Source organism: Salvia splendens, chromosome 12 (assembly GCF_004379255.2).
Source record: "Salvia splendens isolate huo1 chromosome 12, SspV2, whole genome shotgun sequence".
Classification (NCBI taxonomy): Eukaryota; Viridiplantae; Streptophyta; class Magnoliopsida; order Lamiales; family Lamiaceae; genus Salvia; species Salvia splendens.
The window spans coordinates 32,982,706-33,000,912 of record NC_056043.1 but is presented as its reverse complement, the minus strand read 5'-3'; the positions used below and the strand labels follow the sequence as shown (position 1 = coordinate 33,000,912).

Genomic DNA, 18,207 nt, shown 5'->3' with positions numbered 1-18,207 from the left:
TGAATTAAATAAAGTAGATGAGAGAATAAAGTAAGAGAGATGAGAGAGGGTAAAGTAAAAGAAAGAATAAAGTAAGTATGATTAGATGTTTTGTTTTTAGCCCAAAAGAGAAATGACTCAAGTAACTTGGGACAACCTAAAAAGGAATACGACTCAAGTAACTTGGGACGGAGGGAGTACCATTTTCTATTATATTTCAACAAATATGTCAAAATACCAAAATATAGAAATGTAGCCATAATCATGTCAAATAAAGACAAAATATGATTAAAATCATCCAAGATGACTCTCTAAAACCATGCAAATCCAAGTATGTCATTGGACTAGTTTTTCATAGTGATATTTTTTTCAAAAAATCGACTTCAGCGCATATAGGTAAGAAATTTGCTATTTATTTTTACCTAACAATAATAAACTTCGACAACAAAATTAAGCCATTCCAAGAAAACAAATTATTGTACTACATGTTATCACTCAAACTCGAAAATTGCTTACCATAGGCCTGTAAATGTGTTTACACCGCTCTCCATCCTAATTAACGCTATAATCGTTTGCAGATGAGGAGTGTTTGTTGTGTGTTTACCAAATCCATTAATTTGTAACTAAGATTAATACCTAAAATTTCGTAATAGGTGTACGGAGTGAAATGACAAATTTGCCTAATAATAATATTATGTACACAATAAACTATTGCTGTTCATATACCTAAAATTTCATAATAGGAGTATAGAGTAAAATTACAGATTTGCCGGATTTCAATATTATGTCACCGCAACAATAAAATTCGTTTAGGACGTTTTTTGAAGGCAATTAATTAAGGTTCATATTTCTAAATATATAATCAACGCTTCAAAAATGTACGTGCAAAGCACAAATAATTACTAGAAAAATGCACGTGCCGAGGTGGCGGTAAAGTGTTGCGCGACTGAGAGGAGACGGCAGGGACAGTGGCGGATCCGAGAATATTATATTGGGGGTACGATAAATAGTTACACCTACTGGAAAATTTAACATTCAATCAATCTTTTTTATTCTATTATCCCAATCATTTTTTCCCAATGAATCGCTTCATCGTATATAAAAAAAATACTCCCTCCGTCCCACTTTAGGAGTCCCGGTTGAGTTCGGCACCGGTTTTACGAAATGTAAAGGAAAGTTGGTGAAAAAAGATAGTGAAATGTGGGTCCTACTTTTTTATATTAGTTTTATAATAAAATGTGAGTGGAAAAAGGTTAGTGGAATGTGGGGCCTAATACCATTTATGGAATATTCCAACCGGGACTCCTAAAGTGGGACACCCAAAAATGGTAAATCGGGACTCCTAAAGTGGGAAGGAGGGAGTACTTTTTATTGTTATTACTTGAAAAAATATTACCCCCTTTGTCCCGGCTAAGATGACACATTTCATGGCCGGCAAGGGATTTTAGGAGTTATTAGTTAATGCGTTTAATTGGAGAAAGGAAATGTGGGTGTAAGTATTAAAATAAAGAGAGAAAGAATGATGGATATTTTAATAGAGATGAGAAAAAGTGGTTGGTGTATTAATTAGAGGGAGAAAGATTCCAGAAAAGGAAATGTGACATCTTAATTGGGACAAACTAAAAAAAATGTGTCATCTTAAGCGGGACGGAGGGAGTACTATTAATTTAAATGAATGTTCTTAGATATTTATATAACACAAACTTTATTTTAATTTAAAAATAATAATAAATATTTTTACTAAAATAAAATACATAATATTTTCTATATAATCCCAAATATGAGCATAATTAAAATCATAAATTATATCCAATTATATATACTTTATTCGGTATAATGTTGGGGTATGGTGCCCCTTGCACAGCGGAAGACATGCATAAACAAATAAATCTGATCTGATTTGATTGATTATGAGATTAATTAACTACATGTTAAACAATCAATTGTATGCTAGAACACATATAATTTACAAATAAGAAATCAAAACCCTAATTCATGAATTTCTATGGTTTAGAATTACCGAACAGATTCTCCAAAGAATCGATGATTGCTTGCGCCTTCTCCACATGAAGTTCTTCGTACTCAACCACAAACCTTCTAATTCAACCACAAACCTTCTAATCTGTATAATGACCTTTAGGTGGACAAAGCTTGTCAGAATTGAAAAGGGCTTGACTAGAAAGAAAACAGAATATCAGTTCTGTCAAAAACTTATTTTTCATCCACTCTCATAGGGAAGCACGAAAATTATGTATTAAATCACATTAAATCTCCTTTCTAATCTCCTTTTATAAGAATTATGATGGGTCAGATTAGGGACCTGTGGATGTTGGATTTGGGCCAAACCTATTAGACTTTTACTAATGAAATGGAGCCCCAATTTAATTCAAATCCAAATAAAATACTCCCTCCGTCCCACATTTAGAGTAACAATTAGTTATGGCACGGGTTTTAAGAACTTGGTGGAGTGTGTATTTAATGAAGTGAGAAGGTAGTGTGTGTAATAAATGAAGTGAGTAGGTGGAAAGTGAGATAGGTTGACTTTTTTTATTTTGGGTTTATTTTTGTGTTTATAATGGCATTTGAGTGTAATTTTGTTGAATAATAGGGTAAATTTCTATGTCCAAAAATGGAAAATTATAAATGTAACTCTAAAACTGGGACGGACTTTTTTGGCAAAATGTCACTCTAAAACTGGGACGGAGGGAGTATTATTATCATCCACTATAGTATAATAATATTCATAGTTCGTTCAATCCCAAATTACGAGTAATCTAGGTTTTACCTCTTTAATTTATTATTTCTCGTGTTTAATATATAAATATTCATTAATTAATTTATGTATGCTATTTGACTTTAATTAATTAATATATTTTTTCAAGAGTTGTCTAGTTCAAAATCTTTATTTATTATTCTGGAATAAATTCCAACCGGCCGGGTTTCTGAATAATAAAACCTTTTTCGAACACCTCCCGATGATATTATCAAACTGGACTCACCCTGCACACGATTCATTGCAATAACAATGCTAGAACCTCTAGACATTGATCACCACTACCCAAGATATCAGGATTCTTGGATTGCGAAAAATCCACACCATTTGATAAATCAAAGTAATGCATAATCAATATTGTATGCTCAATGTTATATCAACAATGATTAAGAAATAACAATCACCGAGTCCTCGTCTTTCAGTAAATAGCAAGAAAGACTTATCTCAATTGTTAGATCCTTCATGGCTATACCACACCAGTATCGTTTATTTCCTAAGGTAAGGAAACATGCGGATTGACACTATAACCTTTCACGATAGGTAGCCAAAGTCTATCTAGATTGTGAATTCTATTTCTCTTCTACAAATGACCGACTGTGTCACCTTCTGTGAGCGCCGTTCACGACCGGTCTAATATGCAGAAGAATTAGACTTGTTTGCTTCTTATACATTTAAATGTTTGAGAAACATCTTATAAATACATAAGCAAACACCAATGCGATTAAATTACTTCTTCTCACCTTTGGTTGAGTGGATTGTAGAATTTATTGTATACATGCAATTAATATCCGTGCAACATGCTCGAAATATGTTTTTCAGTATACCAATCATAACATATAAAACAATTGAGAGAACAAATTATTGGAGTATTACAATCAATCATATTCATACGTAACAATTGTAAATTGATACTCCCTCTGTCCGCAAATAGGAGTTCCAATTTTCTATTTTAGTTCATCTACGAATAGAAGTTTCGGTTCACTTTTACCATAAATGATAATAGGATCTCACATTCTACTCACTCATTCCACTCACATTTCATTTAAAGCTAATATATACAAGTGGGATTCATACTCCGCTAACTTTTTTTCACCCACTTTTCTTAACATTTCTTAAAATTCGTGCCGCTAAGAAATGAGACTTCTAATGGCAGACGGAGGGAATAATAAATTAAAACAGTGAGATGTGACTCTTATTGTGAGACGGAGTGGGTAATAAATAGTAGGACTAACAATCCACTATCATTTTTCACCAACTTTTATTTTTCATTTCTTAAAACTCGTGTCGAACTCAAATGAGACTCATAAAATGGGACCCCACTTGAGAGAGTATTTTACACTGGTACATGCAAATACAAGAACCAAAAAGGGAGAATGGAGTCCTTTTAGGGCACAACAAATTGTTACATAACAAATTGCAATACAACGCTGAAAATACTTGATATTATGAAAATTGATGCACAATATGGAAAGCATTTAGAATCCTTTGAACTTGAAACCCACTAATTGTGCATTGTTAGTAATTTGTACTAGACGATGTATGTTGCAGAACGGGATCGAACAAGGCATATGAATGCCTCAATCACTCCAGTTATCCTGGTCACTGGTGGCAGCCTCCCCGTTCTTCGATTCTTCCTGCATTTTGACATAAAAGGATGGTTCAAGTCGCAGTCTTAGCATATACTCTACTACCATTGTGTAGACACGAGTTTCAAACGCTTACATCTTCAGTGGAAATGGACTTGGGTGGAGACCAGACAAGGATTTGCCTATCATTGCCACCAGTATACAACTCCTATATGAAATAGGCCAATTGATTAGTCATCTGAAAAATAAAACTCCGATGAAATTTCCTAAGCAATTGCCAATCGAAAAGATCCCTCTCCCCGCTAATTTAATTGTACTTGTAAAAAATGGTCACAGTGGGATATGGGAAATCATATTATAGCCCATTAACAACCTAAAGAAATGGCAAGTTCATAAATCTTTATGAATGGAACATAGATCTAATGGCATATATTCTATGGGGCATGCAGCATGAGTACAATATAGGAGAGAGAGGCAGACCTGATCTTGTGCATTATACCAACAGCAGTTCACATTTTCATAGTGGCCACGAAATGCATACTTTGTTTGGCCAGACCAAATATCAAAGACCTGATAGATTGAGAGAATATATTTGAAACGAGGATTATGATATAGTACTAAAGTTAGTAGAGTAAGTGTATACTTTTACAGTGGTCATGCAAGGAACAAAAGAAAGAGCTGAGTCTTGGGATACAGCCATCTGTATGGCCTTGCTACTTTGCAGGCGTGCAGTTTCAAAGTTGACTAGTGTATTGCACCCAGACTCTATATCCCACAATCTCAACCTTGAATCAGAACCTGAGTCAAAAGATCATAACTGATTCAATATTTTCAAATGAACAATCATAAAACGATGTCGTAGTCAGAATCACTTGTGACCAGAGCAAAAGCACGCAGACATTCTGAAGAGAAAATACTCTCAATTCTAGATTCTAGAACCACTGAAAGAAGGAATACTCAAAGCATATAACTGTGGAAACTACTGTAAAGGAATTCTTATAAATCTAACTTCCTGTAACAGCATTAATATACAACAGGGTTGGAAGAGAACCAATAGCAATACTTTCCTTGTTATTCCATGTAGAAATTGGTTTAACTTAAAAGACATGTAAGAAATGGTCCAAGCGCCATATATGGTATAGACCAGTTGAGAGTCAAATCAAATGAAAGATAACAGATGATCATAAGATTCATAACCATCACATAACAAGCAATGCAATACTTTCTCATGTTTAAAGTCATTTGAAAGAAAAGAAGGGAAAAGGAATATGATTATCCAGACAAATAAAAATCTGCATATACTTCTTATCTCAAGTGTTCTAAAAGAAGAAAGTAGTTATCCAAACTGAGTTCACATAATATTTCAGAACAAAGAGAAACCATAAAGCTGGTAAGGACAATAAGATATAAATGTTTCTGTAATAGTAGTGAATTCAACCTGCGCTTAGAAGATACATGCCATCTTCAGTCACCTTTAATCCAGTTACTACACCATAATGGGCAGTGGCACGATCATGGCTCGAAATCATTCCAGGATGTGATCTCTGTTTTGCACCTTTCATTTGACTAGGAACCTTAGTGACACCATGGGACTTTACAGTGTTACCATTAGTAGATTTTCTTTGAGGTGGTCGGGCTCTTGCAGAACTTTGATGTGATGATGATTTCTGCAGAAGAGTCCATAAGATTATACTAACATCAATACTTCATACAAGCATGTGATACCAAGAGCCCGTTTCCTAAACGTGCTTCGTAGTAGTCTATATGTGCAGCATTTCCTGTATATCATGATAAAATTTCTACTGAATGATTGTCTTATTTAAATGACAAAATATGGCCACAGGTCATTGCAGTTTTGAATAAACAACTTTTAATTCTTCGGAATCACAGTAATAAAATAAATCATGAGATGAACATGTTACTATGTTAGCAAGCTAATATTTTAAGGAGGCAATACACAGAGTATTAACTTAGAAATCAATTAAAAAAGAAATTGCAGGAAACTGGTACCTTATTTGTAGCTGCAAGGAGAGGCGGACGTCTTCCCAACTGGGAATGGGATTGATCCAAAACACGAAAACATCCAGCCCGTCTGATGTCCCAGAAGCGTATTGCACCGTCACATCCTCCGGTGACCAATACCCACTCGCTAGAAGTGGACCACTCCAACGACATTACTCCATCTGTCAAAAGAATCAGGAGATATTAACAAAGATTTAGTACATTGTAGTACAAACATTATCTACAAACATGTATTTGAAATATTAAGAGTGACAAAAGAAATAAAATGACTTTCCTATATTCCATTTGGAGGTAGTTCTATCAATATTAATATTTTGTGTTACGAATGGAGCTAAGGCAGACAACAAGAGAGGTATTAGTCTTATGCCAAGTAAACAGAACAAATAAAAAATACTCCAGTACTCAAAGGAAGAGAGTCTAGCCCCTATTAGAGTAAAGAAAAGGCTAGATGAAGTCTAGTAATTGGCCATACTAGGATTATTAAGCTATATATTAGGACAAGGAAATATATGACAAAACAAAAAGAGAGAGAATGAGAGATTATATGTAAAACGTGTTAGTTCAGATTATTAACAGCAAATTATCCTTATCGATACTTGTCCACTTTACACCTTCCATAAACTCAGAAAACACAATTAGCAACACTAAATGGATAATACCATTTGAAGCATGTAACGTTGAAATGTTGCTAACTTGTGCATTAAGGCATGGTTCTCATTTAAACCAACTACCATAAAGAAAAATCTTTCAAATATCGTGCAACTTTGTCAAAACACATGAGTTCGTAAATTTTAAACTTTTTCGACTATGAATGGTATATGTTGCTGACATTATATATCTGCTTCCAAGTGCCTCAATAAGCATTGTAAAATAGCCTGATCATTTAACAACTGAAATAAAAGAAATTTCAAGTTTTGATCAGTAGGGATTGTAAACTAGAGCAAAAATGCATACTCTACTTGCACATTGCAAATATGTATGATGCAACTGCCAATTTCAAAGTTCCAGTGTGAATAAGAATTTTAGATGTAGAATTTGAGGGGCAGAGACATCATATAATCCGTTTTAAGTATTTCCAAGTTACATTTAAGAATTACTACTTGTTTTGTTAGATGTACCAAAGTTGAATATTGAAGACTAGACCACAAACAGGCAATGATTTAACTTCATGCAATGCAAGATAGTCCATCAGTATCTCCATACCGCGATGACCAGACAAAGTGTGAGCAAAAGCACCAGAAGCAATGTCACACAATCGAACTTGGACATCTTCAGTTCCAGCAGCAATTAACATGTGTGATCTTGCTATTGACGACATAGCATTTCTATAAACCTTTCCAGGCATTTTGAAATTCATTACGACCTGCAAAGGATAATTTTACAAATGTAAACTTGTAGAAAAACGAAAATAGAAGAAACTGGGGCAAAAGGCGGTAAAATATCTCACTTGTGCAGTATTCGTATCCCAAACATTGATATGATGGTCATAAGAACCAGTAACAAACAACCCCGTGTCGATCGGATACCAGATGGCAGATGATATCGCATATTTATGCCCATGCTCATGCTGCTTGTTGATGAGAAACAACGACTTATGCTTTGAAATTCGGCCACGGCCATCATGATCTGTTGCTCGCTGAACATCATAAACTGCAACAGTTGCATCCGACGCACCAGCCAGTAGATATCGACCCTCTGTCAAATCAACCTGATCTTGAGATCATAACGATCCCAGAAAACCTCTTTTTAACATATATTGCATTGAGTAAACATGTGTTTGACTTAATTCACAACAAAGACAATGCATTATAGGCACTGAAACAGGAAGCTCTAGCTATATAACAAGAGAGAGCTCAATATGAACTCTGACCCAAGTCCTCTGCTGTCAAAGCGCATACCAACTTGGGACAAAATTCATTTCCAAATAGGACTGTGATTCGTCAATTAAAGGAACCAGTCATCATTACTGTCGATCCTAAACACGACACAATTTCCATTACTGGAAACACACAGAAGCACAAAATCCAACATCCAGCTACCTACCCCACACACACACTGACTGACTGACACATATACATACATACTATATCAGGTAAAAAAACGTCCTCTCTATAACAGGAAAAGGAAATCAAATCCGCCAACACATATGCAGCAGAATCGACGAAAGCTGAATATCAACAGCATGAAAAATACTCCAATTAATATATAAGGAAGGGAAGGGAAGGGAAGGGAAGGGAAGAGGACCTGAAGTGAGTTGACTGAGCCGCGATGAGAGGAGACGATTTCCTTGGAATTGGAGAGCTGAATGGACGAAATCCTAGATTTGAAAATGCGACTGCTGAACAAATTAGGGCGAAGGTTCCCGAACTCTCTCTCTCTAGTCTCCTTCCACATCGTCCTCGCATCTTTGATCTTTCTCCTCCCGCAACCCACTCCGATCACTCCGCCTCCGATTCTCAGCTCAATTGCTCAACACAACTCAATAACGACTAGTTTCGGATTTTTCCCCCAATTTTTTTTGGTTATAATTACTCTCTTGCAAACTTATTTGATTACTTTGGTTCTTCTCTGATCTCTCTATCTTCAGATAAAATCCAAATTTATTTTATTTTTTAGTGCGTGAGGATCCCACGTGTCGGATCGGGCCGAACAAGTTCTATTTTCGGGCCGGCTTGCAAAGATGCCATTCAATCAAATCTCTCTTTATTTTCTTTGGAGAAAAATGTTCAGAAAAATCATACTTTGATTATTTATTGTTGATATAATCGCATGCAAATCTCACACTGACTATGAAGTTAATTTCGATTGTCACTCCAGACAAGATCTCATTAAAATCAAACCACTTGCAAATTTCCTGATTTTTTTTATATATTTCCTTTTTTTATCTCTACTTTTCTACAGTTCATTTTTTATGAAACTTGTTAACTATGCCCAACCAACATGATATGATAACATTGTAATAACGATGAGTCACTTTCAACCATGAGAAAATTTTAATGTTATGTTTTCTAAAAGAACATAATGATGTAACTAATGACAAATTACTAAGATTAAAAAATTATGTCATGTACAATATCTGAACCTATCCTTAATAATGGATCCAATCTCAAGAAAGAAAGAAAAAAGCAATGAAAATCACATTAAAACTTAAAAGCCATTCCCAATCATATAAGCTATAATCAGCAATTCACATTTTTGCCATTACAGAATAAAACATGTCTCACTTAAAATGAAAAATTCCCACAAAGGAGACTGGAGTAAAGAGAAGAAGAAAGCATTGCTGTAGCTAACTACAAATTACATCCAAATTTAGCAATACTTGTAAATGTTAACAAAAAACCACAACTCATACAGATGCAGCAGAAACTGCTCTTTTCTTCAACCCTATCAGTGTTCCTTCAGAATACAACGATACAAGCTTCCTCGTACAGGCGAACCTCCTGCAAAATAAGAGCAAGTATACACCCCATGCCTACCCCTACTGTCCTGCACTCAAACATCGAACAAACCACCCGCCTCGCCCTACCATAACATTATTTTTAAACAAGGGCTTCAACACAAACTGAAGTACCAACTCTTCATGGAAAAAGCTAGTAAAGAATGCTAAAAAAGAGAGGGAAGAATAGGACGCGGTGTGAATCTGCTCAATTCTTTTTCTTTTCCACAAGACCGATAAAACAGGTCCACTACTCATGTACACATTTTCTGGTAGGCTACAAGATGCTATAGAAAAATAAAATAAATTAAACAAGCGGGTTACATGTGACCTGCAAGCCAGTCTCAGGAATGCTAACACCGTGGTTTTTTCCTTTTACTGCCTTCTTCGGTTGATTCCTGCACACGGAGAGCAACGAGAGGGTTGACCTTTTGTTCTGAGTATAAAAAGAAACCGCAAAATAAAAATGCAATTTAAGACACCTATTAAACAAGGCAGTAAATGTAAGGTTCAAGAAAGGGAAGCAGAAAAAAGGCATACCATTTCATCCTTCTTATAGTCTTCCGATGAAACCCCATGTGAGTCGGACCTACATTTAGCATGCACTATAGGACCTAACTGCGTTGTGTCCATTCCAACTGTTAATCCACCTGGTGCATGCATGTATACGGCTCCTCTATACATCCATTCTTCCATCTCATCACTATAGTAATCGTCAAAGGGCTCCCCACATAACGCGCAAGCCTTCTGGCTATCATCAGCAGGAACAGACATTTCTTCATCCTCCTCCGTTTCCACAGTATTCTCAACGGGCAAGAAACCTGGAGCTGATTCGGTTCCCAAGGCTTCTGTGCCACTGAGCCACATGTTAACACTCACAAACCACTTTGGAGAAGGTTTTGTCTTGCGGTTTTTTAGAGTTCGGTTCTTGTTTACATGCCAATCCATATGCTTGCTGTGCTCTTCTTGGTCTTTAAATCGATGGCCACATGTTCTGCATTGCCTTGGAAGATCAGCATATAAAGCCGTAATTGCACTTTCATGACGAACCTTAAGACTGTCTTGATCGAACTCCACTCCGACAGAATCCTGGCATTGTGTTTACATTGAAAATGAAGATAGGTGCACATCATATAGGTAATGATGAACAAAGAGGATACAACAAGTGAACAGACATATACCTGCTTTGGTAAAGATATTAAACCTTGGACCATTAAAGAAGAAATTAACCCTGAAAGTCCATTCCCTGCAGAGGCATTAGGAGCAACTTGCCCATTATTTTGACCAATAGGATATGCCTGGGTTGTTCCTGGATGAGGACCCCTCGGTGGAGGCTGTAAAGTTGCCATGGGTACTTGAAATGACATATTTGGGCCATTTAGGATTGGCAAGGAGGATTGCATGCCCGGAACTAAATTATGTGGAGTAGTGGCAGCAGGACCCTGCCCATGAGCTAAGTATCCATAGTTTAAAGGTGGTGCCATTGTATTTGATGAACTGGGCACTGAATAAGGCAAGTGTATATTTTGCCGGGACTCTCGAACCATTGAAAAGTTTGGCGGTGCTGCACCATGCAAATTCATAGGAACCATTCCTGGACGAATACTAGAAATTTGGGACAAGTTCAACTGTGGCATGCTTCTACTGCTACCAGGCTCAGAATGAACTTGGTCGGTAATACTGGAACCATTCTTCATACCAAATTGGCCTCTAAACTGCATTTGCTGAGGAAGACTCGAGTGTGATGGCAAAACCTGTGAGTTTTGAAAATTTGCAGGATTCCATGTTTTTCTTACAGCAACATCACCTGATTGAATTTCAGGAGCTAGTGAGTCGTAGGTGGAACTAAATGTGGAAACAACACCAGCAGGCCCACCACACTTCCAATCAATATTTGAGAAATTTCCAACTTGGCTCCTTTGCTCACCACCAGTTAAAAAGCCTCTACTTTCAGCTAGAGAACCGCCTCCTTTGGCATTAAATTGGTTCTGAGACTGCTGTGGCGGCAAAATCAGAGATTCTCGGCCAAAATTAGGAGGAATATGGCTTGTCAAATCACTGGCGCCAGCAACATTTGGAAGAACTCCAGCAACATTGTTTACAGATCCACGAGTAGACTGTCAGAAAAAACATGCAAAAGGTCATGGTTTGAGTCTAGAAGAAACATCCAAGTAGTACTTCAAATATATTCAAGTGTGGGGTCTGACTATTCTTTCTAAAGATTAGAAAAGACATAGTTGCAACCTCCATTCAGATCTTTTACTGGTCACATAGATCCACCAATTAAAATAATGTGCCAATACAGATGCTTAGTCATACAAATGATATCATTACTATATGTATATGCTCCATTACTGATGAACTTAAATACTTTATCATATAAGTGATGAAAAATTAAATAAGGCTACACAATTGGATGTTAACACCACATTTATACGAGAAACATTCTCAAAATAAAGGAGTATAATATAAGAAGAGTAAGCCTCAGATAAGTTGCCTCATAATTACTCACCAAACGTGAAGCATGGTTTGCAACAATGCTCTGTCTTCCAGTCAAGTTACATAGAGGTGGAAGAGATGAATAAGTATCACTAGAGTGCTTCCGATCTGCTAAAGATGGGGTCATGCCTTCCCAATCAAATTCCTCCTCTTCAGTGTTTTGCCATGTCCTGATACCTATCTTTTGCTCAGCACCATTTGAATCCAACTCATCTGCTTTATGATGTTTATTGTTTTTTTCACGTTCATCCATCCCATAGGCACTAATCAATGCTCTCGGTCCTCTAAGATCAATACCACCACCATATTTGTACACTGAAGCTGCTGTTGCTGCTGCTGCTTTATGCTGTGGTTTGAGATTTCCCTGCAAAGTTCTTTTCCGCCACTCACTCGGCTCCTCCTCTCTGTTCATCACTTTGCTTGGCCCATAATCAGTTCCAGGACGAGATGGTGACTGCCTAACGGCGAGTCTCTTTGTGGAACTATCCATACCAAACTCCTCAAGTGAAGGACCAGCAGGTGACAATGATCCCCCAGGCCCAAGTCCATAAGGAGGGGAGGACCTTGTTATCCTAGAAGCTGATGGAATAGACTTTTTCACAGCATCTAAACCAGAAGTTGTAAGGCCTGCACGACTAGTTGAGCTCACTCCTTCAGTTGCAAACTGCAAAGTAAATGACTTTGAATTATGAGTATCACTAACTGTGCCCCTGATAGGATTTGTTCAGTTAAAGTTCCATCAAACATCAGTTTCATAGTCTGACTCGTACAAATATTGACAAATGATCTACAGAATATAACTATACCATCAAATCAGGCAACGCTAGATACATAAGATCATTCTCTTGCAAACGAAGATGCTATCACAAACTATACCCAAATGTCAATGAAATGAATTCAGAGCAGAATGACTTCCATAAGAAATTAGCACAAGAGATGTCATGACAAAATGCAAAACAAAAAAAAGAACAAACAAACGAGACAAACAAACAAAGAAAAGTAAAGTAAAACCATTATCAACATAATTCAGCAGTTAAGCTGAATTGTGAGAAATTATAACTTCTGCAGCCAGTATGCAGCCACCATTCATATATATTTATGGATGTAAATTTGAACAGAAAGTCAGAAACTATTTTGTCAATTTCCTCCAATTTCGAAAAATATTTGATAGGCATAAAATTTTATCATACAAGCCAAAAATGTAAGAAACATTTCTAAGGCACTAATCTTAATCACACCATTTTCAAATATCAGTCTAAAACAAGATATTCCAATATAGGGGGAAGGTTAGGTATCTGGAGATGAATGTGCCACTTTCACACATAGAAAGGACACAACAAGAGTTTCAATAAGGAAAGCATGATGGTCCTTATCTTCGCCTGTTCCTTTTATAACCTTTCAAAATTCAAGAGTTTTCAGCATCCTTAATAGCACCATCTTAAAAAATTGAACATCCGCCTATCTTCAAACCACTAAAACACTAAGAGATTTACAATGATCGGGCATTGATATCCAAATTATGATAAGAGTAGGGTATCAATACAATTGATACCAAAGAAACCAAACAGACACGCTCTCAGACATTTATAGGAGCAGAAAAGGAAGGGAGGCAATATAGGAGTTGAAATACAAAGAACCAAGATCATTCTGAAGCTTACATGATCTACTGATGATTGTCCAAACTGACGTTGTGCTTCCAAATACTTTGGGTTTATGTGTATCCCATGTGTAGGTCGAGGAGATTCAGAAGCTCTTGAAGAGCTTAATCCAGAAGACTGGCCATTCACAGGAGGAGAAAACTGCAAATGTGTCTCAATCTTTTGAAGCACTGACAGTGGGAATACTGTTGACCATGTACCAAAAAGATGGCGCATTGCTTGGTGCATATTGGGGTGGACTTGTGTGTAAGCCTCACAGAAAACCTATGAAATGAAAAAATAAGAATAGCAGGCATGTGAAAAAAAGGGCGAGAATGATAAGCAAGACTTCAATTGACATGCACTCAAACTGGTCTGACCTCAGGCAAGCGAGCAGAAAAGAATCTAATGTATTCCTTGCCTATGTTCTTCACAATGCTATCCAAAAGGTACAAAGAAGGCAGTTTATGTTCAACAGAAGCCTGAAAAAAAATCAACTATCAGATAATGTAATCAAAGAAAATCAACCATCACATGCCCTGCACCAAAATGTATGGTTATATTACTCAAATTTGCTACTCCTCTCTTCAGCGATAGGAGAAGACACTCAGATTTTAAGCTATGAGATATAAGTTTAGAAATGTAACACCTCTACGAACAAACATTAAATTTACAAGATCTGGCCTAGGACAAACGTCATTAAGTGACATTAGATAATACGATGCCATCTTGAGCAGAAATCTAAAATTAGAGCCTACCAACAATATTTCATCACAAGGCAAGGAACTCCAAGAGGATACAATAGCAAGATAACACAAAGTGCATAACATAAAAAGAAGAGTCCAACAATCTCTAGTTAGATGAGAAAATACAGGACCACATACATAAAAGTTCTTCAACAAAGAACAAAAAACAACAATTTCAATATCTGATTAGAAGGAAAAATTAAAAAGACAACAAGCTTGCTTTGCAACAAATTTGACAAAAGCAAATAGGCCTTGCTTTGATTTATTTGCACTTCAACAATGTTCGGTCATTGAGAATATCAGACATGACTTTCCAACTTACAAAATTTAAGTGCACAAGAGTGGATTCATCTCAAGTTTGCATAATTGTGTTGTGAGGAAGTTACTTAATTCAATTTTGAACCTTGATTAGTGTTGTCTTTGGAAGTGCACTTCACATTAACTGAGACACATCACCATTCCATATTATTGATCAATTTAACCAGAAACTTCAATTCAATCTGTGTTATCACCACTCTCTTAGTTTGTTTAAACACCCAGATCGAGGAGAAAAAAATAGAAATTGAACACTTCCAACAGAAGAAAGGGGAAAAGATAATTAAAAAGGAGAAGAAGTAAAAGAAGAAGACTCATCCAAGTCAATCAACCTTCCAGCACTACAATTGCATTTGCAACGACTACAATACACTGGGGAGAATCGGAAATTGCAACTCAGATTACAAGAACTACCATAGCTGCCGAACCCTAAGTGCTATACCTCAATAATCCGGGAACAAATGGCACCAGCAATGCCCTCGCCGTGCACCCGCTGCTCTCCAGCAATTATAGTGAGATCAGTGATGATAGGCTTCGAATTGATAGTGAGCTCCGACAAAACAATCTCATAAATCCGGACAATTTCGTCAGTTCCCAACGCCAAACCAGCAGCACCACCAAAAACCCTAAGTTCATCCTCCCGCTCCTTCACCATGGCCCTAAATCTATCGAGAAGCAGCGGCTTCATCCCTGCGCCGTCGTTCTGGATTGGCGGAGGCTTGCTGAAACCCCCGCTGCTCAGAGGCACGGGGTTCTGGAATCTCGAACTCCGGTCCATCGAATTGAATTAGGGCTTTGAAACACCGAGAGGATACAAGCTACAACAAAGGCGTAATTCAGAATCAAGCGGTTAATCGAATGGATTATTGGATGCCTTCGCCTATGGAGAGCATTGGTGGTGTTGGGGATGAAAAGAAAACGACATGAGGCTTACAGGATAGGCAATTGACGATGGGTGATGGATAGAGTGACGGCCGGAGTTTTAATTGAAGGCGGCGACGGCGGAGGATGAGGATCGAGATCTGCGGCGAACCACCTATGAAACAGGGGGGGGGTTTGGAAGGGTAGAGAAACGATGATGCTCTGTTTCTTTTTTTCCCTTTTCCCTTTTGTTTTCAGTTTTTCTCTCCTCTTTTTTTTTGTTTTTTTGAGCACGATCTTTTTTCTCTCTTATTATTGCTAGATTTATTATTTTTGTATTTATAAATTGTTATTGATTTCCCTCTTCGACATAGTTTTGATTTTGATTTGAATATGTAAATTAAAGAATATCATTACAACGAAATCTTTACATATATGTATCTCTATATCTATAAAAGGAAAATTTTGGAGAAAATAACAAATACTATGTTATTATGACTATCTCTATATCTATATCTATATCTATATAAAATAAAAGTTTTAGAAGATAACAAAAATTTCAATTTTTTAATAAAATTAGGGAAGTGGAAATGTTTATTTATTTTTATGATAATTAGTAAGAAGTAGAAGTGAAAAGATTTTCATCAAAATGCTATGAAACTACTAATACGTTTTTTATATTTTATTTTTTTAAAAAAAAGCACTATAATCATACAAATCAAAATCAACTACACAAATAGATTCAATCAGACATAAACATTCTCTTGGCCCATGGAAGCCCTTATTGAAAAACACTCTCTAATTTAATGGAGTGGGCTAAGGCCCAGTTAGCCCAGCCCGTTAGAAAACTAGTTGAGAATAAGAAAATATGCACATTCAAATGATTAAGAGATAATCAATGAGATCAAGTGATTGCCATCTCTCTAATTTACCTACCACACAATAAAAAATTAGTGTCAACGATGACATAAAAGATAATGGGTATTAGAATCAAACTAAATAGATAAAAAAAAAAAGACACTAGCGCAGAAAAAAAAGAATCAAACTCGGGACCTCTCGCACCCAAAGCGAAAAACCATGCCACTGCACCAAATGCCCAATTCTTGACAATTTGATAGATTTACAGGGAAGGCTTGTTTAAAATAGAATTGGTCTTAGCTCTTTATTGATGAAAAAGTTGATTTTGAAAACACATTGATCTGCACATTCTTGCCTCACATTAAGACATTGAAATTTGGCAGATATTCAAAGTGTAAAAATTAGGCATCCTTAATTTCAACCCTGGGAATGATGTATTTACCTAATTTAAATAGTCAATTTAAATAGTTATCTCAGAAAAAAGGAAAAGGATTAAAAATGAATATTGACTAAGCTACAATATACTACTACTCCATGATTTATCCTGCACAGCCCACATGTATATAGTATTTCTCCACATATAGTAACAAAAAGTAACTAATAATAATGCAAAATCATCAAGTAATTGGATGATTTCTCGAGCAAACTGATTCGAAGTAAATTTAATTTCATTTAAAAGAGATATCGCCAAAATAAATGCAAAAAATGAACTGGGATAATCTTTCTGGAACGGGTGGAGTAGTATTTTTTTTTACTTTCGTTGAGAGTTAAACTCAAGACCTCCCGCTTACTAAACGGGTGCTCTAACCAACTGAACTATGAAAGCTATTATGGTGTAGCCGCTATTTTATATTATAAAGGATTCATGCATATTTGGAATCATTTCTTGGACATTAATATTATTTTATTTATTTATATTTACTTTTTATTAGTAAAATAAATTTTATCTTGGACAAAGCAATTATTCCTTTCTTTTCATTGTAATGAATAACCAAAACATAATACTTTGGATTAAAGATAAATTGGTGACATTTTTTTACCTAAAAAGAGTAGAAACAAGAGATATTATATTTCTCTAAAATCATTAATTTCTTATTATGCAACTGCCATTGTACCCAAATCTGGATGATCTACTCATAATTATGATGAAGCTTTGATGAAACTATGTGGACGTAAGATCAACTGTGGTTGAAAATTCAATGAATGAGTTGTGGTTAGGGGTGAAATGCCACTCGAACCAAGAGACAATCGATTCTCCTTTAAAGCGTAGCACTTGACTGGACATCTATGGGTAAACATCCGATTTGGTTTGAGCTCTTGAATGGTGTATCAGGCATAGTTTGGGAATAGAGAAAGCATAAAAGAGGATGAAAAGGGAGTATAAGATCGGTAATTGAGACTTTGTGATTGATGATTATTACAGTATAGAATACCCCATTATATAGGGTTGATACATTTGTAACTATGGTAAAGTATCAATCAAAGATCAATTTCC

At 36.1% G+C, this 18,207-nt stretch overlaps 2 protein-coding genes across 2 annotated transcripts; both read right to left on the bottom strand.

Annotated features, from left to right (window-relative positions):
• Positions 1-3,996: 3,996 nt before the first annotated feature.
• LOC121757388 (WD repeat-containing protein ATCSA-1-like) lies at positions 3,997-9,020 on the bottom strand. Its single transcript, XM_042152940.1, has 9 exons — positions 8,605-9,020; positions 7,808-8,068; positions 7,564-7,723; positions 6,349-6,521; positions 5,777-6,005; positions 4,982-5,136; positions 4,819-4,908; positions 4,475-4,546; positions 3,997-4,386 (listed from the first exon to the last, which is right to left on the bottom strand). The coding sequence occupies exons 1-9, from the start codon at positions 8,752-8,754 to the stop codon at positions 4,330-4,332; spliced, it is 1,347 nt and encodes a 448-aa protein (XP_042008874.1). The 5' UTR covers positions 8,755-9,020; the 3' UTR covers positions 3,997-4,329.
• Positions 9,021-9,500: 480 nt separating this feature from the next.
• LOC121758847 (polyadenylation and cleavage factor homolog 4-like) lies at positions 9,501-16,145 on the bottom strand. The gene is made up of 8 exons (XM_042154256.1): positions 15,928-16,145; positions 15,436-15,811; positions 14,313-14,414; positions 13,954-14,217; positions 12,309-12,959; positions 10,978-11,913; positions 10,337-10,885; positions 9,501-10,194 (listed from the first exon to the last, which is right to left on the bottom strand). Exons 2-8 carry the CDS (start codon positions 15,769-15,771, stop codon positions 10,150-10,152), a joined length of 2,883 nt encoding a protein of 960 aa, XP_042010190.1. The 5' UTR covers positions 15,772-15,811; positions 15,928-16,145; the 3' UTR covers positions 9,501-10,149.
• Positions 16,146-18,207: the final 2,062 nt, after the last annotated feature.

Bases quoted from the DNA above. Each gene is read 5' to 3' on its own strand.
- LOC121757388 (XM_042152940.1), bottom strand. From the start codon at position 8,754: ATGTGGAAGGAGACTAGAGAGAGAGAGTTCGGGAACCTTCGCCCTAAT. The intron at 5,137-5,776 runs GTTGAATTCACT...CTTTTGACTCAG, and splicing joins CATGTATCTTCTAAGCGCAG to GTTCTGATTCAAGGTTGAGA. The intron at 4,909-4,981 runs GTATACACTTAC...TCAATCTATCAG, and splicing joins CTTGCATGACCACTGTAAAA to GTCTTTGATATTTGGTCTGG.
- LOC121758847 (XM_042154256.1), bottom strand. From the start codon at position 15,771: ATGGACCGGAGTTCGAGATTCCAGAACCCCGTGCCTCTGAGCAGCGGG. The intron at 14,415-15,435 runs GTATAGCACTTA...ATTTTTTTTCAG, and splicing joins TTTGTTCCCGGATTATTGAG to GCTTCTGTTGAACATAAACT. The intron at 10,195-10,336 runs GTATGCCTTTTT...CTCCGTGTGCAG, and splicing joins ACTATAAGAAGGATGAAATG to GAATCAACCGAAGAAGGCAG.